The sequence below is a fragment of the Mastacembelus armatus genome, chromosome 21 (assembly GCF_900324485.2).
Source record: "Mastacembelus armatus chromosome 21, fMasArm1.2, whole genome shotgun sequence".
Lineage (NCBI taxonomy): Eukaryota > Metazoa > Chordata > Actinopteri > Synbranchiformes > Mastacembelidae > Mastacembelus > Mastacembelus armatus.
This window is the reverse complement of record NC_046653.1, coordinates 3,906,945-3,931,882: the sequence shown is the minus strand read 5'-3', so window position 1 is coordinate 3,931,882 and position 24,938 is coordinate 3,906,945. Positions and strand designations below refer to the sequence as shown.

At 39.3% G+C, this 24,938-nt stretch overlaps 1 protein-coding gene across 30 annotated transcripts in view; it reads right to left on the bottom strand.

Annotated features, from left to right (window-relative positions):
* The window catches only part of lrrfip1a (leucine rich repeat (in FLII) interacting protein 1a), a 44,833-nt gene extending 20,240 nt beyond the window's left edge, over positions 1-24,593 (bottom strand). For 11 of the 30 annotated variants that reach the window (XR_003294946.2, XR_003294947.2, XM_026295157.2 and 8 more), the window contains exons 1-4: positions 24,029-24,588; positions 5,461-5,547; positions 1,269-1,286; positions 1,017-1,088 (exon numbers count right to left, since the gene is read on the bottom strand). Coding sequence is in view for 28 of the 30 variants with exons in the window: in XM_026295157.2 (XP_026150942.1) it covers positions 1,017-1,088; positions 1,269-1,286; positions 5,461-5,547; positions 24,029-24,118 (267 nt within the window). In the remaining 2 variants the exon portion in view is untranslated. Of the gene's footprint in view, positions 1-1,016; positions 1,089-1,268; positions 1,287-5,460; positions 5,548-12,387; positions 12,419-13,747; positions 13,775-24,028 lie in introns of all 30 variants that reach the window. The other 19 variants (XM_026295161.2, XM_026295171.2, XM_026295163.2 and 16 more) reach the window with 8 other exon arrangements.
* Between the last annotated feature and the right edge of the window lie 345 nt (positions 24,594-24,938).

Sequence of the window (24,938 nt, the reverse complement as noted above, 5' to 3'; positions counted from 1 at the left end):
AATCAATAATGTTTTAAAGCTTAAACCAATATATTTTAATTTAATTGGCCTTAGATTGGGATCATGACATGATATATTGTAATGATTTCCCTCTGCAAAATTAAGAAGTCAGGACAGAGTTGATGAATACCACAGAGCACTGACTTGTGCTGATAGACCTACACTGTTTCAGCATGCCTGTGGTTCAGGTACGATATTAAGATATATCTTCATTTCCCATCTAGCCTAAAAAAAAACTACCTAAAAAGATTGGATTAAGAATGTGAAAGGACACAGATTTGATAAGTGGATTCAGAAATGTATTTAGATTCGATATAAAGACTATTAAACCCTATCCAAAAACCTGACACGATATGAGGGAAAACAGGTTGAGGTGAATGGCATCTCACCAAGTACTGGCATAAATCACTTGCTTTTTTGTTTATTTGGATCTATTTGTACAACATGTCTAATACCAAAGCACTGACAAATCCAGATAAAGTCTTTCTATAATGATAACGAACTGCAAAAGACACCTGCTCACACTAAGTCATGCATGTTCATAAAACAATCACATTCATCCAGTAACCCAACCAACAAACCACTGACATACAGTTAGTTACAACCACATGGCAAGACTGAACTCAAGCTTATTGTTAGTTGTTTTATTGATAATTAATTGTTCTCACCAACTATTTCTTCACTTTGCAGTGTAAGTGAATTGTTTTAGTGAAAATGTTACACATCTGAACTTCTCTAGTAATGTTGCACTAAAGTTGTGAATTCAACACAGTAAATATCATGCAGTCTCACACCAGTGGGGCAGATGGTCATGCTGATCCACAGCCAAATGGGCACCCTGCTCCTTAGAATAAGTGGATTATCATTAATGGCCAAGCTTTGATTCGCTATAATCTGTTATTTTCTATAAAGGCTTAAATTGAATGATGTGGAGTTCATTAGCAGCCTGCATGCATAGACTTCTATATATGGAAAACTATGTTTTTAGTGTGGTCATCACAGCACACAAACTGTACCATCCATTGTTCAATGTCTCCCCATTTGCTGTCTGCTCGGTCATCTAATTTTGTGTTCAAGCCATAATATTTCTAAGAGACATAAAATAAAGGCAGGAAAAATAGAGTTTAAACAATACAGGTTACAAGGTAACATATTTCCATGATTTTCAGTGATTTTCTTGTCAATCTGAAGCACATAGCTACGATAATTGTAAAACCAACTTTAAATCAAATAGTATTGTGAGGTGAAATGAGGAAGAGGAGGCCTACCTTCTGAACCTGAAAGATCTACACACCAACAACGATAAAGGTAGGAGGAAAACACAGGAACAAAGCAGACATGGAAACAGGAAGAAAATAAATAAATCAGCTTCAAAAATGAAATGCAATGCAGACGGATGAACTCAGTAATTAAAGAGAGACCAGCTGCATGCAGAAAAAAAACAAAAAAACAGAGGCACTCAGGACTGTGAGGTACCCCTCTGCACAGCAGGGTCAATAGTGACCAAAGAACACAAGCTCAACGCAGAATTAAGAGACCGAGTTGTCAGATATTTTCCCAGGGGGCTTTATGGTTGGTATCAGAAAGCTGTAGAGTGCTAGTGTCACACTGTCAAGTCCACCTCAGACAGATCCTGGTGCAAAAGTATTTTACAACAAGGTAGTGAATGATGAACTACAGAAGCCCCACTTGTTGATAATCCAGCCAACATTTCTTATTTGGAGAGCAGAGAGATGATATTTAAAGTGACCAAATACCACAGGAAGCCCAATAATCTGCTCATATTACCCATTAAAGGAGTAGTTGGACCTTTCGAAAAATACACATTTGCTTTGTTGGTTGGATGAGAAATCGGATATAAACATGCTTGTGCTGTAATAATAAAACTACAGCCGGCAGCTGGTTAGCTTAGTTTAGCTACGACTGGAAACAGGGTGAAACTCCTAATCTGGGTTTGTCTAAAGGTAAAAATCATCCTACCAAAATATAGTATACATTTCTTGTACTACAAGAAATGAAGTACTGTTTTAGTTTCCCTTGTCAGAAGTGGGAGTAAATTCAAGTAACACGGAAATCCAGACAGAAACTGCTGTTCCTGTTCTCTCATTTCATGTCTGTCAGTGCCCACACAACAGTTCAGTTTGAGGTTGTAGGCACAGAACAGGGATTTAACAAGCAGGTCTGTGACTATGACTATGTGTCAGTCAGTTGAGGCTGGTGTACGTGCTGTCTGAACTGTAGAACATTTAAGGGAGGTGCACAAATTACAGCCAATTACAGATGTTCAAATGTGTGATAAATACATAAACCAATTAACCTAGACTATATTTATTTTTAAATGAAATGTTATTTGCCATGTTCTTTGCTAATAGACTGTACATGTAGTGCTCTGAAATCCTCCTTCATGCTTTGTCATTTTTGCTGTTAAAGGATATAAACAACAATCAACTTTTCACTCATTTTGTGATTGATCTAAACAAATAAATTATCCTCCATTAACCTGCCAAAGTTGAAAGTGTATGGAACATATTAAACGTATAATAAACATATTAACGAATAACTAGTAAATCATGCAAATTCCTGTCTTTCTAATTAAATGCTTAAAATCACTTTAAAAATGTGCAAATATCAAAACCTTTGTGACCCAGATAAATTTTTGCCAGTAACACTAACAACCACCAATTAAATCCCATCCTGAAATAATGTATTTTTAGTTTTGTATAAGTAAAAAGACATTTTCCATCAAAAAGCCCAACAATCAATTACCACTTGTTACACTGCAGCTTTATTTGCTTTATTTAAGACAAACACACTTGCCGTTAGGGTCTCTACCATCCCTACTGTTGCACTTTCCATCCCACCAGTTCAGTACTTTAATCCAGATTTACTTTTATTGTCTCCCTTGTGTGCTTGCCCAATATAGAGACTAGCTCCTTGGTGATTCAGGATTTCAAAAATTGATTTGCAGCCAATCACCACATCACTTCTGTAACAACAGAAATTCTAGATATGTAATGGAGGTTAGCCCCATTTCCCTCATGAGTCCACTGCTCTTAATTTTACAGATTCAGTCTGAAAAGAAAGGTCATGTCTTACATTGATGACCGAGCACTGCAGCAGAATCAAAAAAAACAAAAAATTACTGCATATGTCTTGCTTAGTCACAGAATCAAGTGACAATGAGCTGTAGCCAGGAAGTTCTAATATCGGTGCAGCAACAGTGTCAAAAAACACAAGAATAATGTAACAAGGTAATGCACCAATTTCACATTATTCCTGCATAAAAACATACATTGCGGAATTATCACAAAGGAAAAAAACATCCTGTGCCTTAATAACACAGATCAATTCACCGTTCTGTTAACCTCTAAATAACTTGGGCAAAATAACATTTTACTTTCCAACTTTCTATTTTAACCTTTGACACCAGCCTACAAAAGACAGCAATAACCAAAAAGCAGAATATGTCAATTCCCCCCTTTAATCACGAGCTGCAAAATGTGAAAATTAGAATGTACCAGAACATAATATGGCACAAAAGTGATCGATGCAAATCCAACAGATTAATATCTGACCAAAGACATCTTGTCTACTACTTACTGTATCTCTCGTTATGTGTCTGGACACCCAATTAACAACTTAGCCCAGCAGCGTCATAAGCCCATTCATCAAATGACTTACACAATCAACTTACATGTTTGCACTAATTCAACTCACCAAGCTCCCCTTCTTGACTGGAGGGGTTCCTGGGCGCCCAGTGAGGGCAGCCCTCAGCCCCCTCCCCGCCAGCCGACGCACGGCCGTCCTGCTGCCCTCAGGGTACCAGAAAAGGTTACATCCCTCAGGAGTCAGCAGGAAAGACCACGGTCTGTCATGCAGGCAATACCAAAGCAGGACGCAGTGCTGAAATTTCAGCTAATAACAACAGAAGCAATCACACGGCCTCGTTTGCTGCTATACAACCAATATTCCAACTATATGTCCTATCTTCAGCACGTGAGAAAACATCCGAAAGTCCTGAAGGAGGCTACAAACGTAGTGGTCCATCAGTCATGTCAACAACAACAACAACTGTTCCATTGCAGCCTGGACCGAGAACTGCAACCTACTAAGCTACTTTAAAACTTGGCTAAAGGGTTTAGGATGGGGACGGCCAAGCACGCACGCACGCACGCACGCACGCACGCACGCACGCACGCACACACCAGTCATAAGCACTGGATTAATGGTCATTGTTATTGCTAAGTTTGTGTGGTCATTTCCATCACAGTAACCTGTTTCGTACTTAAATTTCCATCAATATGCTGAATATCAAATCCAAATGTGACATGTACTGTGCCAGAGTCAGGGCTGCAACTAACTAGTTATTTAATTAGAGCTTATTCTGCTGATTATTTTCTTGATTAACACATTATCATCATGATTTCTTAAAACATCAGGTTATGCTTTCAAATAGCTTGTTTTGTCTGAATACACTTACACACCTACACAAAAGTAAGCTGAACTTACCAGATGAAACTGGGAAAGGTTACAAATTTCTGTTGGCAAATTACTTTTATGATGAATCAGTTATCAAATAGTTGCAGGTTATTTTTCTATTGATCACTTCAATATGAGGAGTACTATTATATGCACTGACATGTACATGATTGTGGTATTTTCATTTGGGAAGAGTAGTTAAAATTTAATGGTTAAACAACATAATGTAAATAACTAATGTACTTCGATCTCCAGAACCTCTCTTCATTTCAAGAAAACTTCTCATCAAAACTGTGTCTTAACGGTTCCATTCCAATCTTGGAAGATTTTTAGCAGTTTGGCCTTAGATTAACTGGAAGAGTTTAATCACTTCTTCCAAATGTAATGACTGTTCATTGGACATTTTTGTAGGAATGTAATAAAATTAAATTGCCAGGATCTGGAGGGATTGGCAATGACATGTTAGTACAAAACTGAAAAACCAGTTCATCCCAAATTAATCTATGCATAACGTGTTATTTTTTTATATTTACCTACATTTTGTACTTTCTATGAACAACAACTGTACTCCAAAGAACCTCTCCACAGTGCTCTTCAAAGCTGCTGTTATAGCCCTATATTTACACCTCTGACCTATCACCCACAGGCTCAGAGTTGCAGCTTAACAAGCTAAGGCAATGTTGACAAAATGCTCAGGGTTCAAACTATTAGAGTACAGACTGCTGAAATCCTCTGTTTATTTTGGGTAACACAATACTAAACTGCTAAACAGGTAACAGCAATACTACGACATATTTGAATTTGACACTGCGAATATGGACATCAAAACCAACAATGTTGAGCTGATTGGGTATATGTGTAACACCCCACAGTGATCAAAACCGGCATATGGCTGTCCACTCCATAGCAGTGATGCCCTTTAGTTCACTATTGTCCTGGTTCAAATGGTTTAAAAGTGAGAGTGTATTTTAACTTTGGTACCTCTTTCTGTTGCCTCTCCAGCTCCTTCATGCGGATTTCTCTGGCCTCTGCCCTCGCTGCCCTCTTTGCTGCCAGCCTGGCCTCGGCCTATGGGAAGGATAAGGAAATAAATAGAAACAGAGAGAGAAATAAAATAGAAAAAGAGAAGTTAGAGAGCACCCAAAATAGCTGGGCACGTCTACACATCTATAAATGCTGAACACGCATGTGATCATAGATCCACCTTCTCAACCTAGTTTTTAACCCTCTGGGGTCTGAGGGTGTTTTGGGGCCCTGGACAAATTTTGACATTTGACAGTGTTTATGCATGGTTAGTGAAAAACTACAGTCATTGAAATAAGACCATAAAACACAAACAGAACATTGGTTCACAAGATTCAAAATGATGTGAAAGTCATCTTGTTCACTCATTCACAGTAAACAATACACCGATTTAAATTTTCTAAGACACTTTTTGTTTAGAAAAGACATATGCAAGAAGGTGTGTCTCAGGATGAATAGTCATGTGATTTACCTGGGAAGACAAAAGACGCACTCAACGACCAAAGACGCGCATAATGAGCCTTTCAGTCAGAGGGGATTAGTGCAATACAATACAATACAATGCGGAGCCAAACGTTCGTCATTTGAGTTGTGTTTTTACTCAACAAACTAAACTATTTGTCTCTGTGTGGAATATAAGAAGCACTTCTTCACCTGCGTGACGCGCCATCATCCAAACACGCAGAAAAAGTGAGTAAATTCTATGATGAAGTTTGACGTTTTATGTCATTTCTCGGGGGCGTGCACATATTTACCTGGTTCACCTGAGATTGTTTACATGTGAACAGTGAACAGAGTACGAGGCGGGGTCGCATTACCTGTAATGAGGTGAGACAGAAGAAAACATAGTTCTCTTTATGTTCATATGGATTAAATAAAAAGTGATGATTTGTTTTCGACTTGAATTGTTTCATTTAAAAGAAAACATTTCAAGCTTTCTGGGCCTATGTTTCTTATTTTTATGAGCCAAGTATTCGCTGAGATTCTGGCTGTTTTATTTACGTGTCTGTGAAGAGAGATGACAGAGACAGAGAAGACAGAGAAGACAGAGAGCGCACACTGTCTGCTTTCTTTATTTTACAAAATTTTATTTTATTTTATTTTACAATGTTGTTATTATGACGGTATACAACTAAAACTAGACCCTTTACAGATTTGAATGATATATTTCTCTTATCTGTACGATCAAAATTGACGGAGTAATTTAAGTTTGTTTTGGCGTTATCAGGAGAGGATGCGTCAAAAAGCACCGGCACGTTTGTTGACCCCAGAGGGTTAAGAGATGTGACACACTGATGGGTACTAAATGCACAAAATGTTGAAATGAGAACTGTCAAATCACAAAGAAAATATGGAACCTTCATTACACTGCAGTGACGTCATGCAACATGTCTGTGATATATGTAACAGTGGTGTTGTCATAATACCAAAATTATGACTGATACCAATACCTGCTTAAGTATCTCAATACTGCTACTGAAACAATATCACGAAAAAAAGGAAAAGTCAGGAAAAGTAATGGAATTACAGATGACAGAACATGAAATGTAATATGTCAGTGCTGTGAAGAATGTGAAAAGAGGCCATAAAACAACAGTCACATCGGTGAGTTAACAGCTAAAAAGTTCAATTAGACAATTTCCTTGTCAGACTCTTGCCGAAAAAAAGTCACTTGTCACAAATGGCAAATGTTTTCTATCACATTTGCCAATCACTACCTTGTCACTCTTATACAAGTCGGCACATCTGTCAGCGAGGTGCTTTGCCAAGTTAGACGTGTTGGCTAAATGGTTAGAAACATCTTTTACTGACTGGCTTTGTAGTGTCCATGGGCTTGTCCTGTTTACAGGACGTGGACGGTCAGGAAGAGCACATGCAGCCATGCCTCTTTGTTTTTTTACCATGAAAACTGCCCGTAGATTACAGACATGAGAGAAAAAAAAACAACAAAAAAAAAAAACTGCTGACACACCCACTGTGCCTAGAGAGAAGCAAAGCCCTGCACAAACACACAAACACACACACACACGCACGCACACACGCACACACTGCAGAGCAACAGATACACCACTCTTTTTAATTAATCAAGTACCTATATGTATAAAACGAGGCATTTTACTGTATATTACCTTTCTAGTATCGGCACACCGAATTATAAGTGCTGTGGCAGCGTCTATAAACACAGAACATCAGGTTTTCATAAAGTCTGAATACACCCAGAGGACTGTTAGAAGTACATATTCTTGTGAGCATCTTAAGACCAATACAGACATGTTTTCACAGCAGTGGGTATATGTATTTAAATTTCTGTATTTGAGGCATTGCCCTTGCTTCACTCAGCATTTGGGCAAGAGCTGAGCCTTTTCCTTAAAAGGATCTTTCACAGAGCGTGTACTGTATGTGCGTTAGAGTGTGTGTAAGCATTTCCTTCCTCTAACATTGTGGTAGACACTATGTGATCACAGACAGTTTGTCTCTAGGCGGGGTCAATGTAATCCCTTCTACCATTGCACTAATGCACCTCCGCAATTTCAGTCACCATAGAGAATCTATGGGGTATTGTGAGACACCAGACCCAACAACGCAGAAGTGCTGAAGGCTGCTATTAGAGCAACCTGGACTTTCATAATACCTCAGCAGTGCCACAGACTGATCGCCTCCATGCCATGCTGCATTGCTGCAGTAATTCATGAAAAAAGAGCCCTGACCAAGTATTGAGTTCTGCTCATATTCATACTTCTCAGTAGTCCAACATTTCTGTTTTTTTTATTAGTGGTTTTATTATATTATATTCTAATTTTCTGAGATACACCTAAAAAACCCAAAATTCAGTAAGTTAAAATCAAAATTAAAAGAAACAGTTGAAACATATCAGTCTGTGTGTAATGGATCTATATAATACAGGTACATTTCAAAAAATTGATTTTATTAATTCTATTCAAAAAGTGGAATTCGTATATATGTATCTTCTTCTTTTTCTTTTGGCTGCTCCCTTCAGGGGTCACCACAGCGAATCGTCTGCCTCCATTTAACCCTATCCTCTGTATCCCCCTCACCCACACCAACTATCCTCATGTCCTCCTTCACTACATCCAAGAACCTCCTTTTTGGTCTTCCTCTAGGCCTCCTTCCTGGCAGCTCTAACCTCAGCATCCTTTTACCAATGTATTCACTGTCCCTCCTCTGAACATGTCCAAACCATCTCACTCTGGCTTCTTTGGCTTTTTCTCCAAAACATCTGACATGAGCTGTCCCTCTGATGTCCTCATTCCTGATCCTATCCATCCTCATCACTCCCAGAGAGAACCTCAACATCTTCAGCCCTGCTACCTCCAGCTCTGCCTCCTGTCTTTTTCTCAGTGCCACTGTCTCTAAACCAGACAACATTGGTATATATGCATCTTCACACTACCTAAATAAAAAATAATAGATTTTCTATGGGACTTCGGTCAGGCGAGTTTGCTGGCCAATCAAGCACAGGGATACCATGGTCCTTAAACCAGGTATTGGTACTTTTGGTAGTGTGGGCAGGTGCAAAGTCTTGATGGAAAATGAAATCATCATCTCCATAAAACTGGTCAATACAGTGAAGCATGAAGTGCTCTAAAGCTTCCTGGTAGACAGCTCTGCTGACCTTGGATCTGATAAAACACAGTGGACCAACACCAACAGATTACATGGCTTCCCAAACCATCACTGACTGTGGAAACTTTACATCGGATCTCAAGCAACTTGGATTCTGTGCCTCTCCTCTCTTCCTCCAGACTCTGGGACCTTGATTTCCAAATGAAATGCAAAATTTACTTTTTGTCCTCTCAAGGCTGTGGTTATCCCTGTTGCTTATTCTACCACATTTTTTCCTTCCATTCAACTTTCCATTAATGTGCTTGGGTGTTTTTAGTTAATTAGCTGATTAGCGTGTGACACCATGAGTCTATTGAACTTTTTCACAATATTCTAATTTTCTAAGATACTGAATTTTGGGTTTTCATTAGCTGTAAGTTATAATAATCAAGATTAAAAGACACTTGAAATACACTGCTCAAAAAAATAAAGGGAACACTTAAACAACACAATGTAGCTCCAAGTCAATCACACTTCTGTGAAATCAAACTGCCTACTTAGGAAGCAACACTGATTGACAATCAATTTCACATGCTGTTGAATGTTACTAACCTTGTGCTCTCTCTCTCCCCTAGTTTGTGCTCTCTCCCTCCCTCTCTCTCTCTCTCTCTCTCTCTCTCTCTCTCTCTCTGTACCTTCTGCAGGTGTCCCTGGTCCTGGAGCTGTTTATCGCTGATGTGCAGTTACTGGCCCCACCAACTTGCAGTGTCTATTTGTTGTTTATTGTTGCCGTTCTTTTCTCTCTGCTCTATCCACTCACCCCAACCGGTCGAGGCAGATGGCCGCCCAAACTGAGCCCGGTTCTGCTGGAGGTTTTTTTCTTCCGTTAAAGGGAGTTTTTTCCTCTCCACTGTCGCCAAGTGCTTGCTCATAAGGGAATTGTTGGGTTTTTAGTTTTAGTTTTTGTAAAGTGCCTTGAGATGATTTGTATTGTGATTTGGCGCTATACAAATAAAATTGAATTGAATTGAATTGTGCAAATGGAATAGACAACAGGTGGAAATTATAGGTAATTAGCAAGACACCCCCAATAAAGGAGTGGTTCTGCAGGTGGTGACCACAGACCACTTCTCAGTTCCTATGCTTTCTGGCTGATGTTTTGGTCACTTTTGAATGCTGGCGGTGCTTTCACTCTAGTGGTAGCATGAGACAGAGTCTACAACCAACACAAGTGGCTCAGGTAGTGCAGCTCATCCAGGATGGCACATCAATGCGGGCTGTGGTAAGAAGGTTTGCTGTGTCTGTCAGCGTAGTGTCCAGAGCATGGAGGCGCTACCAGGAGACAGGCCAGTACATCAGGAGACGTGGAGTAGGGCAACAACCCAGCAGCAGGACCACTACCTCTGCTTTTGTGCAAGTAGGAACAGGAGAAGAACTGCCAGAGCCCTGCAAAATGACCTCCAGCAGGCCACAAATGTGCATGTGTCTACTCAAACAGTCGGAAACAGACTCCATGAGGGTTGTATGAGGGCCGACATCCACAGGTGGGGGTTGTGCTTACCCAACACCGTGCAGGACATTTGGCATTTGCCAGAGAACACCAAGATTGGCAAATTCGCCACTGGCGCCCTGTGCTCTTCACAGATGAAAGCAGGTTCACACTGAGCACGTGACAGACGTGACAGAGTCTGGAGACGCCGTGGAGAACGTTCTGCTGCCTGCAACATCCTCCAGCATGACCGGTTTGGCAGTGGGCCAGTAATGGTGTGGGGTGGCATTTCTTTGGAGGGCCACACAGCCCTCCATGTGCTCGCCAGAGGTCAGAGGTAGCCTGACTGCCATTAGGTACCGAGATGAGATCCTCAGACCCCTTGTGAGACCATATGCCGGTGCGGTTGACCCTGGGTTCCTCCTAAGGCAAGACAATGCTAGACCTCATGTGGCTGGAGTGTGTCAGCAGTTCCTGCAAGACGAAGGCATTGATGCTATGGACTGGCCCACCTGTTCCCCAGACCTGAATCCAATTGAGCACATCTGGGACATCATGTCTCACTCCATCCACCAACGCCACGTTGCACCACAGACTGTCCAGGAGTTGGCAGATGCTTTAGTCCAGGTCTGGGAGGAGATCCCTCAGGAGACCACCTGCCACCTCATCAGGAGCATGCCCAGGCGTTGTAGGGAGGTCATACAGGCATGTGGAGGCCACACACACTACTGAGCCTCATTTTGACTTGTTTTAAGGACATTACATCAAAGTTGGATCAGCCTGTAGTGTGTTTTTCCACTTCAATTTTGAGTGTGACTTCAAATCCAGACCTCCATGGGTTAATAAATTTGATTTACATTGATAATTTTTGTGTGATTTTGTTGTCAGCACATTCAACTATGTAAAGAACAAAGTATTTAATAAGAATATTTCATTCATTCAGATCTAGGATGTGTTATTTTAGTGTTCCCTTTATTTTTTTGAGCAGTGTATATCACTTTGCGTGTAATCTATGTAATATACAAGTTTCACTTTTTGAATTGAAATACTGAAATAACTTTTTGATGATAGTCTAATTTATTGAAATGCACCTGTATCTCTACCAGAGATCTGAATGCCAGTTGGTTTGAATGTTTCAAGTAAGATTTTTTTTTTTAAGCTCTCAAATACCAATTTTGATATTTATACTATGACTGGATATTTGAAACTGGATATTTGCAGCTGACCCTAGATATGTGGGTGTTAAATACAGAATGATACACCAGCCAATAGTGCCTTTTTTTTCTGGGTAAAGTGACATGCTGCACAAAATAAACACATAATCTTGAGATGGATACCAAAGTCTGGGACACGTTGTGACGAATATACAGTGTGTAGTAAGCCTGGCCAGACTGGCTGTGATTTTGGTAGGAGGCAGATTCTGAAAACAAGTTCCTTTTACCATGACTTATTTATTTCCATAGGGTGTTCCCACGGATACATAAACATCAAAAACGAAAAAAAAAAAAAAAAAAAAAACTGTTTAACTAAAGACAACTGAACTTAACTACTGCAACTCAAAGTAGTGTGCACATAGCAACACCACTCCTGGGCATACCATCTATCCTCAGCCACACCTCTCCTGAAAACACATAAACATATATTCCATTAGGTAATGTCCCTCTCATTCTTTTACTCATATTCTGCAGCTACCCATAACCACCCAAATTACCTACTAATGACCTGAAACACCACTAAAACAATGTACCAAAGCTAACCCAGTTCCCCTCTCACTTGATCTCAACCTATGACATCACCAATCACATCATCCAGGGTATAAATACAGGAAATACCTGGCTGCTTCCTCCTTTTGATTTCTGCAACCTGGGGTAAGTATGAAAAGATTGAAAAACAGCAGTAAAATTCCAATGAACAGCATTTCACCCAACAGTGCAATTTGTAAATGTGAGTATTAACTCAAATGATTGTAAAACTATGGCCAACTATAACAAACACAAACAGACCCGGGATAGTCTGTGTCTGCTGGCTACAGATGAAGCTATGGCTTTTTACAATTCGATATTCAATATATTTTACAATTTCTTCATACTTTAGGACTGGCATACGCATCAATACTAACACACCATGATCAGCTGGTAAGTCAAACTGGATGTGGTACAAATATAGTTTTAGTAGTATCAATCTCAAAAGCCAGCAGTGCTCTTGTAAATAAATCAACAGAAGCTTGTTAACGTCAAAATATAAGACATAAAAAAGCGATATTACCGTCTAGTGATTGGTTTTTGATCTGTTGCATCCTATGCAGTATCTATAAATGCTGCAGCATGATTCAGGCAATGTGTGAATCTGGTCATCTAAGGTTCTAGAGGTGGAGAAATGGGCGAGAGAGGCCTATGTTCGAACTGTAGGCTTTTTACCCCCACTAAACTATGTGTACTAAGAATGTTCTGCTTGTGACTGGGAACCAGGACATTACGTAAAAAGAAAAAAGTACTATGTTATTTCCAGTGAATTCAGTAACTTACTATGTAGAAAATACCACAATAACAAAAAATTTCATGGGTGATGAAGATAGTGAAAGTCCTTAGTGTTTTCCTTGTGGCTCACTCACTATGTTTAAATGGCATTTCCTCTAAGTCAATGATTGCTCAATCTTAACATTTGTGTCCATGGTTTTACAATATATTACAGTACTTGTGCTTATGCATAACCAAAGTAATGGGTGTCATGTCTGTCTTCCATGACCGCAGCGGGTATAAAACTGCATTGACAGAGCAGTAACATGACATCAGACTTTTGGCCTCCAGCAACATAAATACAGTTCCAAAACCTCCATTAATATGGCTCTTTTCATCTGAGCAGAGCACAAATTCTCACTTACTCCATCTAACAAGCTCAGGGGTTAAGAGCTTTTATTCAAACAACTTTCAACTCCCTGTAGTTTGGAGAATGGAGAAGTCAGAGTGAAAAAAATAAGACTTTTCATCTCCTTTCATAGCTCTTTTGTAATTCAGGTTTCAGATGGGTGGAGTATACAATACAACATTATTGCTCTACAGTACAGTAAGTGCCAGGCCATGCAGACAATCATATCATGCTGAAATAGACTTTCCTGTGAATGGCAGCTTATTGAATTGAGCAGAGACAGCAAACCACACCCAAAAATACCATGCTATTACTGCTATACCTCACCTTATGTGTAACACATCATGTCATCATCTGTTAAAACAAAGTGTAACATACATCCTTGCATCAAGATTGACAAAATATTCTGTTTGAATGTAAGTAAAAATGAAATGAAATGAAAATAAATCCCAACATATTTATATTATTTTAGTGTCAAGCTGCCCTCTATCAAGGACCTGTACAACAGTCAAGAGAAGGGCAGAAAAGATTTCTGCAGACCCCTCACATTCTGGTCACAACCTCACAACCAATCCTCTTCTCTGGACGGTGCTACAAAACACTGACAAAACAACCAGACACAAGGACAGTTTCTTTTCCGGTGACAGTTAATACATGCGTGTCAGTAAACACCCAAAAATGTAATACCTAAAAATCTGTGCCATAACTTTAAATACTTAAATTGTAAAGATTTCTAAATAGAAAATAATCACGAGAAGCTTTTGATCTTCATCACTTTCTATTTTTCTACTATTATTTTTCTATTTTAATTCCTTTCCCTTTTGTGTACCTACTGTAATGACAAGGCACACTGTGAGCCACAAGTCATATTCTTTGCATGTGAAAACATACTTGGCAATAAAGATGATTCTATTCTACAATGCACCAATATTGTTTTACTGTTTTCTCAAAACATTTGCGTAATAAATGTATAATGAGTACTAATATAAATACTTAAAACAGTGTTGTTACTACAAAAATTACAATTACATAAAAAATTCAATGACTTTTTCTTTTCATGAACTTGTTTATTTTCTAATTGACTAGTAAAATGTACAACACAAGGCTGTTGCTGACGCTGGCAAATAAAAGTAGCCTTGAATCTTCTGTGTGAGCAAACATGGCAGTGCCATGAACTGACTAAATTACATGCGAAACACTAATGATTAGGAGCACATAATAAAACAGTCATCAATTTGAAACTGTAATAGAAAAGGATGCATGCTGTTACATTAAACCACCCAACTGTGTGTGGCATTATCCTCTTTGCTTGATAAATTGAACTTGAGCTCACCAAGTATGTGTACCATTCACACATGAATGCAGCTATCATGTCAACAAATGGGAACTAAGAGGTCCAGCCTAATTAGTGCAAAATTCAATGTAAAGCCTTTGAAATGTGAACAGTGAGCATTCAAAGTTTGGCTTTCCTGTCTAATTCATCAGATACAAGGTTGTACTCTTGCCTTTCGTGAAGTCTCAAGATCTACACTGGTAATTTCACTAATGTAGCAGCACCCCCAGCACCCTTTCAAAAACTCTGAGCTGTATTTGATTTCACCGGGTGTGACCACTGTGTATTCTTAAAAGCATAATAACACTTAAGAGTTACTTTTGACAACCACGTAATATAACTTCAGACTAAAACGGATAGGAAAGTTATAAACTGTATAACCGACTTCGATAAAAACAGTAATCTGCACACCCATAGACCAAAGCTTTTAATAGTTTTTGACTGATATTGTATACATTGAAGCTTGGCAAACATACTGTATGTCTGAATGCTATCATAAGTAACCGAAGTACCTGAATGTTGATTCTGAGACTGATTACTTACTGGTATCTCACACCAGACACCTTAAAGTGTGCAGGTCCAGCTGTCAGTCTTATTGAAAATTAGTAGGTAAAAGAAAGAAAAGAAAAAAAAAACAATACTAGTGGTGCGTATTACAATAATATATAACTATAAAACAAGTGTATAACACAATTCAGCATTATCTGTGTTTCCATGTACATTGTAACTTTGAGTGTATATTGTAGGTGCCTCTAAGTAAAAAGATGGACCTAACTAGTCCAAGAGACATAATTGCATATCACACTTTTTCCCCTCTTCCAGCTATTTTTAATGACCTACATGAACTTGAGTTGAAGCAAAACTGTTCTAATTCAGCACAATTTTAATGCGGTGACTATCCTCCAGAGAGCCAGTGAGCTAGTTTATTATGAAAGTGGAGGCTCTGACAAGATTTAATACATGGATGATTGTTTAAATGCTAACAAAAGTAGAAAAACAAATGAGGTTAATGGTTTATTTCAACTATATTGTGTACAGGTAGATTATGTAAGAGCCTAGTGTATGTTCTCCTTCCTTCTAGTTCTGACTATGTTCTATCAAGAAAGCCAATAATATGTGATGATCAATACCATATGATTACACTAAGTTGTAACTGTAACCATAATCTCAGCCAAGCCTTAACCTAACCTTGAACCAAGTCATCACTAAATCAGCATAAGCATACAGTCACACACACAATTTATCAGAATAGATTTCTTTGTGCCCCGTTATGTTGTTTCTGTTTCTTATTTGCCATAATATTGTACATTTGTTATGTCATATTTCAATCACACTTGCAGGGGTTTTAAATAGCACTTCACAGACCTATACTGTGCATGCAACACACTGAGGTGTTTGCAGAGGACTGTACTGGCCTGGCTTCTGTAAACCCGAACCCTTATGTCTACTGACAATCTCCAAGATCACCGAATCCACAAGTGCCACCATAACAAAATGCCAGCCTGGTCTGACTCAATTCCCATGACCTGAATGCCAGTCTTAAGCAACCAAAATGGACGGGTATTTTAATGACCATGAGTGCTGACAGGCTGGACAAAGAGAGCAAACAGAAATAACACAGATTTCCGACCAACTGGAGGCTTGATTGTGTTTAAAATCAGGTGGGGCCATTAAGTAGCGTCATACACAACGTATGATCCATCTGAGATTGATGATAACTAACTTGATAGAAAAGCTGATTGTTAAGGTACAGACATAAGCCAACTAAATGAACATGTTTCTCTAAAATGCACCATAAATGAGTAAATCTAGCCCTTCTACCAAACCTTTGAGCTTTTAACAAGTGGGAAAAAAAACAAAAATACACAACTATAAAAGTAGTAGTTTAAACTTGAAATTGATAAAATTTCAAATTTTCCATCAATCTAATGAAAATATGTTTTAGATATTTTTACAAATGTATTTAAACTAAAAAACAAAGCTGCTACAAAACAGCTACTGCTTTTTTAAGTAAATCTTTACAAGCTTCAAATGATTTTGAGTGGTTTACCTCATTTTCTGGCTGATCATCTCAAACTCCATCAGACTGGATGTTAACTGTCTGTGACCTGACACCTGCAGGTCTCTCCACAAATATTCTGTGGGTTTTAAAGTGTGGTCTTCGGCTGGCCCTCCAATGTTTTCTTGCCCGTTTGCTACAGGTCACTGTAATGCTGAACGGTAAAAGCAACATCCCAGTCACAGGTCACTGCCCTCTAGGAACAGATTTATTTCAAGAAACTATGTATTTGGCTACATTCACCCTTCCCTCAGTTCTGGCCACTCTCCATGTTCCCACTGCTTAGAAGACATTCCATGTTTCACTGTATAAGCCAGGTGATGAGCAGTGTCTAGTATTCCCCAGACAGTCCTGGAGGATGAACTTTTTTTTCTTACCAGTCCAATTAATTCCATTGCCACCGCTGCCACATCTCAGGGAAATTAAAATGCAACTGAGCACAATTTGGAGAGCCAGAGCAAATGGTCTGAATACTTTGCAAAGATTTTGTTTAGTAAAATAGTAAAAAATTTGCTGTAATTAATGTTTTCCTTATGGGTTACTCAGTGTATACTGATGCACATTTTACCCACTTAAAATAGACACACACACGAAAATTTGGTTGATTGATGTCACCCACATTTCCACTTGGCTATCTACTGTGAGACCGTCCTTGTTTTTCTCTGTGGATGTAATAGAAAGCTTGTCATACAGCCTGGATATGATGTTTTAGGCAACAACACTTTATGTTGCAACTCTCCCTGCTACTGAAGCATAATGACAGTCAGTAAGACCTTACAGGAAGTTACATAATGAAGCTCTGTGAATAACAGGAGATCGGTTGCAGAAAGAAATGTCTGTGGCATGTTTATTTCCAGAAGATGATTTATGTCTTTATGCTACATTCATGGGGTAACGTACATTCATTTGAACACTGTTTACTACTTGCTTCTGGGCAGTCAAATCCAGGAATACGTGTCTTGCTCAAATGTACAGTGAGAGTTTAGTCAAGGGAATTAGTGTGATTTTGACTTTATGGAGCATTCCAAACAATTTTACACATTAAGCTTACTTTCACATCATACGGAAGATCCCAAAATTACTAAATCCTACTAGAGAAGGAAAGTTTTCTACACTCTTTCTCTTCTCTGTCCACTTCAGTGACTCAATCTGAAACTTAATATACCTCTTGAATTAAATTAATTAAAAAGGAACCTTCTTGTAAAACATGTTCACATTCATTGGTACTTTCCTTCAGGTCTAATAAATTATGGAATGTATTTCTATCATTATTTGTGGTGTCAAATATATATTATTGTGATAAATATCCCCGAATCCTACTGCACTATATCTAATAAAAAGAACAGAACTTAAAAAATATCCTGTCACTTGAACAAACCTAACTATGTATAAAGTATCACTTAATACACATAGCAGGAGGATAATCTGGACAAGTTGAAAGGTATTTTAACCTTTAAACTGTAGCTTTTAAAACCATGTTTGTTCAAGCAACCACTTTGACATCTGAGGCAGCAAAATCCCCAAAATCGTTAAAGTGAGACAGGATGTTGAAAATCCTCATTAATCATTAACATTTGACTAACCGTAGTATACCTGAAGCAGTGTGTCACTGCTGCTTTAGTCCCATGGGAACTTCATTTAGTGCTTGACCACTTATCTTACTTCATCCCTCCTTGGTGTTCTGCTTTGCCACCAAATGTACACAATTCAATTGTAATACCTACATCCCCACTGAGCCCCAGCCCCCACTGTTCCCTAGGCTTTGGAAGAAAACTCAGCCATGGTGGGTAAACAGGAAGGAGTTTGTGATAACAATCTGCATGGGCTGTTCACATCATGATGTCATCAAGGGGAAGCCAAAACTCAGAGCCTCCACATCCTTTTAAGGAGATGTGAGTCAGGCAAGCCCAGTCAAACTGAAGCCTGTAGTTGTTGTACACACACATCAGGAAATACACCAGTAATTGTTTAAACCATTAATGCTTGTTTAAATACATCATGGCATAATGGTAGTTCACTGAGAAATGTCAATGTGCTCCTGACAAACTTTGGGTGGCACAGCTGTTTGGTTCACTTAAGTGGACATGCAGGAAACACAAATTGCCTTGTTCAGAAGTGCCTTGGTTAAGATCAACTTGTTTGAGACTGCCTGAGTGACTGTGGGCAAGACAGTACTTTCGCACCTGTTACCTAGATCACTGTAAGAATGAAAGGGGATTATGTTATGGGCTTCAACTTCCTCACAATCAAGGCCCAGACTAATCTGCTTTAAATACTCAGTTCTCTTTTACGGTTCAATAAGCTTCTGAAAGCTACCCAGCACAAATCAGGTAACTTAATCCCCACTTCAGATTGTGACCATCTCTTAAAGATTTGCAACTTGGTGACCTGACTTGGACTTGATGACAAAAGATTTAACAAAAGTAAGTCTACATCCACACTACTGGCTCTGTGTAGGGGATGTACTACATCACAGAGATGCTCTTATTTAAATGCTAACATCTGCATGCTAACATGCTCATAATAATAGTACCAACACACTGGTGTTTAGCAGGTACAATGTTTATAATGTTCATCTCCTGAAGGTTGCATATCACCATGCTAATGAACTAAGCAAAGAGGACAGCTTAGGCTGACAGGAATGCCAACAGATTTGCAGGTATTTGGCCATAAAGTTTTTAACAAATTATTACAGACCTAATCATAGCATTAGATGCAGAGAGCCATTGTGATTTAGTATGTCATCTGGAACCACAGCATTTTGTCCATCAAAAAAGAGATGCTAAAATATGAAAACGATATCCCTGGACCTCCTGGTGATGCTAGATGAAATGTTAGGGCATTACCAACATCATTAGGATTCATGATTTTTATGTGCACTCACTTTATCTCAGCGGTACATGAGCTTCTTTCATGAGTTTTACTGCTCTGTGTTCTGCTCTGATGTCCCCATCGATGGTGTGACTTATCCAAGCGTCACTGACCTTCACTGACATTAACTGAAAATGCTGACTGCTGAACTCCCTCCTTTTCACTAGCTCACAACACTGTGAGGCAAGGATATATCCAGCTGTTTTAACACACCTCAACAGCACAGTTTGCACAGCTGGCAGACTTCAAAGTGCAGGTAAAGTCTGCAAAGTTACTGAAACAAAGTTTGGAGTGAATGAGTGACATACAGTTGGACTGTGGGAGGAAACCAGAGTACCTGGAGTAAACCCACGCAAGCACAGGGAGAATATGCAAACTCCCCACAGAAAGGCCCCTGACGGGTTGCACACCCAGGGCCTTCTTGCTGTGAGGCAACAGTGCTAACCACTCAGCCACGGTGCTGCCCGTAATAAATTGCAATGCATACCATATAAGCAAGTACAAACACAAATTTATCTCATTATAAACTTCTAGAACTGTACATTAACACTCTAAAATACCCAAGAGCAAGACACAGCATTCTGGGATTTGATTAATCGCTTCACGAAACTGTCCTCTTGTCCTTACAGCTTTATGATCAACTACATGGTAAATCATCACTACAATCAAAAGCTGCTCACCACTGTAAATAACACAGCTGACCAGTTCATCAAACATGGAACAGATATTTTTCCTGGAACCAAAAGATTCTACAAGCACAGAAACAAACTGTGAAATGATGGTACTCCTGGAATGGTATGCTGCAGCAGTGCTAATTCCCACTAATCATGTGAAATGCTTATTTCTGTGCTTCTTGCTTAAAAATTGAAGCTGCAGTTGCCAACTTATCTGTTGCAGATTTTCAATAAATCTTGGCACAGGCTGCTTCTTCTGGCTGCAGCTTCCTTGTTTTCTTTCAGGTTTTACTTAAATTACTAGTAGTTCTCCATAGATACATCCTCTACTGTAGCTACTACTGTATTACCTGCTGTGAATGGGTGGACTTACTGTGTCCATAGTTGACAGAAATGATAAAACATTAAATAAAGTCAAGGAACAACTGGAAATCAAAAGTCAGATTGATTAAGCTTTATCAGTGGTACATGATGAGGTTGCTGATAGGCAGTGACTGCCTTGGTTTAAACAGCCAATACATCCATGGTTAAGCAAATGATTTGGCAATTCCAGAGACACGAAATTTCACAGAAACTTGTGTCATCAAACGTGACTTTGTGACCCATGTCTTCCACAACATGTTAAAAAGACACTTGTGTTGTTGAAATAATCCAAAAGGCCTATCTTTTTTTTCCAATGCTCCCTTCAGCTTAGGTTGTATTTTAATGTTTGTGAGCTGTAAAAGTACGCAACATCTGGCTGGTGACATTTCAGACTACTCGCTCTCAATGGCAATTGTAGGTATTCAGTTGGAGTCTCCCCTATCAGGAATCGGGGTTCTGACTATCAGGAGCCATAGAATAATTATATTGACACCTCTCGCTTGAAGATTATTTAGATAAATCAGTTATGACAATCCCTCAATCGGGCCATGACCCCATGATCACTGGCGGGTCAAATTGGGCCCAATTTCGGGCATAAAATCATTGTGTGTATCTAGCCTTACTCTGTCAGCTTTGTTGCATGGCAAAACAAATAGAGCTTTTTCACAACAGACATTTAGACCTGCCATATTAAACAAAACCAGAGGTGTTACTAGTAACACAGTATGCCATCCTCACACTAAAATACAAATTAATGCATATAATTGGATTCACACTGTTTGACAGTTGCAGGGAACCAACTCCCCAAAGTACAGAATTACTACCACTCTGGTATTCAGTGCGGACATTCTTTCCTGTTGTGTGGTCTCTCATTTGGTCCACAGTCAGTCAGGTTTACAGTACTGACTGTTTCTCTCAACCCTGTGATTGTTGGGGGAATAGACAAATGTGCTGCAACATGATATTGATGGACCACAACTTTCAACAGCTCACACTAACAGCATATCCAAACCTTCTGTTCTACACTCTTCACAACAACTTTCTATAACTGTGGTCATCAAACCATAGAGAATATTTACTTTCCTGCTGGCAAGATGATCAGTCGGTGAGCCACATCTCTCCTGCACCCCCATCCCCCACCCGCAGACAGAGTCTGCCAAATCTAAAACTGGGGTGCAGCAACAGCTGATCGTTCAGGAGAAGTCTATTTTTAAAACTCTTTTGCAGAACAGCCTAACTCATCAGGGATGACATACCATCCTGTCAGAGGATTGCCAGTGAGGGACTATTCTGCTACTTAAAGGCACAGACTTTCTCTTTGCTGCATCGATGTGAAAGAAAGCAACCGTTACTGTTTTGCAGGAGTTGATGATGAAGATCGATGGAGAAGATTGGGTAGCTGCTGCTGCTGCTGGCTAACCTGAGCTTTGTTAAACCCCCCATTTCCTTAAACCTCAACCACATTCCGGCTACTGCAAATAAACAAGAAACTACCAGCAGATTACTAGCTATGGGAATGTGCAGCCTCAGACACTTCTCTGGAGTGTAAAAAGTCAACTAAACTGTTAAGAACAGATTAAATCTAAACAGTCAGACCTCTGCATTACTTCTAGAGGGTGAGTGTGTCAGTTAAAAGTGATATGCAAATTTTCTCAAACATCCGGGTTGGGTTAGCATAGACCCAACTTCCTCTCAACTGAAGAAAGTTTGTCAAAGGTATCCTGAGTCAGAGCAACACCTATATAACACCACCTGACTGCAAGAAAACACACATTTTGCTGGGTAAAAGGCAGTAGGATCCAGACTGAATAATTTGTAAATGCATTTCTGGAAGAAAAAAAATGACACTCCTAAAGTTCATTGCTCACTATTTCACAAACATATAGATCCTCAAAGACTGGCAGGGTGTTGATTCCTTCAATAGTAAATATCAGTGGTTGCCTTGCTTTTGTAGATAGCTGGTACTTCATTCATAAATTTAAATAAACTTTTGATTTTTAGACTGTGTTTCACACCTCAAGGGCACAAGTGCAGACTAAAGCGTGCAGGGTATCAGACTTCAAATAGGATGACTTGAATCATGAAGACTAGGCATTAAAACTGCCACAAAACATCAATTTATCCTACACTAGACTCATCATAATAAAGAGATTATAAACGTTGTAACACTGTAAACATGTCACAACATGACTTCAGCACCTGTTAAAAACAACTGTGTGCAACTGCTGTTAAATCCAGACTTGCATTATTGTGGGGCAGCCCAAAAATTCCTGCAGGTTAGCACATGAAGAACTTATTCCTGACAATACAATTAATCATTTTAAATCAGCTATAGGTCATGGTTATAAGAGCTGTTAGTGAACTGTATTTCAAGCCAGTCTAGACAGATCTCTATCTACAAGAATAGTTATCAATAAATAGTTATTTAAAAAAAGAAAAAAAAAGCTTCACAATAATGTTTGCAAACTGCTTCATCATTCATTACTGGCCTTGTCTTGAACAAAAAATACAGTCCAACTGGACCATCACACCGATCCAAAAATCGTCCCTGCAGCTATTAAAGCCTGTAAATGTTGTATTTTCTTCGCACACTTAAATAATTCGATTACTTGACTATGTTGATATACATTTGCTACTTTTTTATTTAAAGGATGATCTGGATGTTTTTTCATATCATGTAACAGTTGAATGCAACATTTTATTATTGTGCATGTAATGTTACCATCCCAGCACAGGAAAACTTATTTACCTTGTTCTTAGTTTCAGGTGTTGGGACCAAACAACTAACAGGATCTCAAAACACATTCTACTTGCAACTCAACTGTGTTACCAGTCAACAATAAAATAAGTCTGTATATTAAGCCTGTTTAAAGACTCAACGCAGCTCATTTTTATACTAAGAGAAAACCAACCAACAGGTACTTGGAAGAGAGAAAAATGTTCTAAAATCTTTAGAGGATGATCTACATCAACGCCTTCAAAACGTCTCCAAAACTAGTTATTTAACGGTGACGACATGTAGAGTTTACCTGGGTAAGTTAACTAGCCTACTGACTTGTTTCAAGATTTCATGTTGTCCTCAAAAGTAAAATTTTGGACCGATTATGATTTTTGGACATGAAAACTGTGAAACACACCTTCACTGGATTAGCAACTACCTCTCTAGAAACAAACGTGGGTACAAAAACACATCGTTGAGGATTTGGGACGGCTAAGTTACAGAAACACCAGTCCCTGGACTCTTCTCTCACTTATTTCAGACCCGACAGGAATTAATTCCTTCGACATTTGACAAATTCTCCACTTACCTCTCTAGCTATGAGATTCAGGGCATCGTCCTCTGCTGTCGCCCTCTCCTTCTTGGTCGATCTTTTCCGTCCTGTGCCCTGAGTCCCCATGTTTTCTCAAATAACTAGTTACTTCTCACTGTAATAAAGTCACCGTCGTGGTCCAAACGGAGCGGCAGCTGTAGTTAGTGAGTCTCATGTGTCGCTAAAACGTTGGGTTAAAGACGGAGGGACTGAACAAGCGGTGGCTGGTGGCGTGCACAGCCTGGGTCATTGTGGTACATCCGTTTTGACAGCTCTTCCTGTGTTTCTGCAAAAACGAAGTGTGCTTCAGACCGAGCCTGTCCCACGTGCAGCTCTCCTGGTAACGGTCGCTAGCTAACGTTAATTCAGTCCAACGCGCCCCACGGACTTTTCCCGCCTCTCCCTCAGTGAAAAGAAACATTAACGATAACCACACCACAATTGCAATAATTTTATAGTGGTCTCATGTTTGTCTAGCCTCGAGCAGTGCGACTCCACACTACCTGACGGGCTCACAGACTCTTACTTGTCTCGCTGACAAACTTCAAAGCCTGTGCTCATTCGGGCTGCCTTCACTTGTTGTCGGATATATAGCTTTCTGGGGCAGTGCAGTCATGTGGACAATGAGCCACAATGCAAATACAGAACTGTTCTTTTTTTGCTTTTAATGGCGTATTTGCTCTACGGGAATAAAACAATGTGGCATTTTCTGTGCTCTGTAAAGCGCATTCATGTCTCACTATATTTCGGCAAACTATGTATTAATACGACAATAAACAGTGTGTTTGTGTGTACATTTGTTTATGTGATGTCTACAGAAAGTAACGCAAGAAACGTTTTTTTAAGGCCGAGACTCTAGTTTATTTGAAGTCTAAATTTCAGGTCTACTCATGCAGTTTTCATTTTT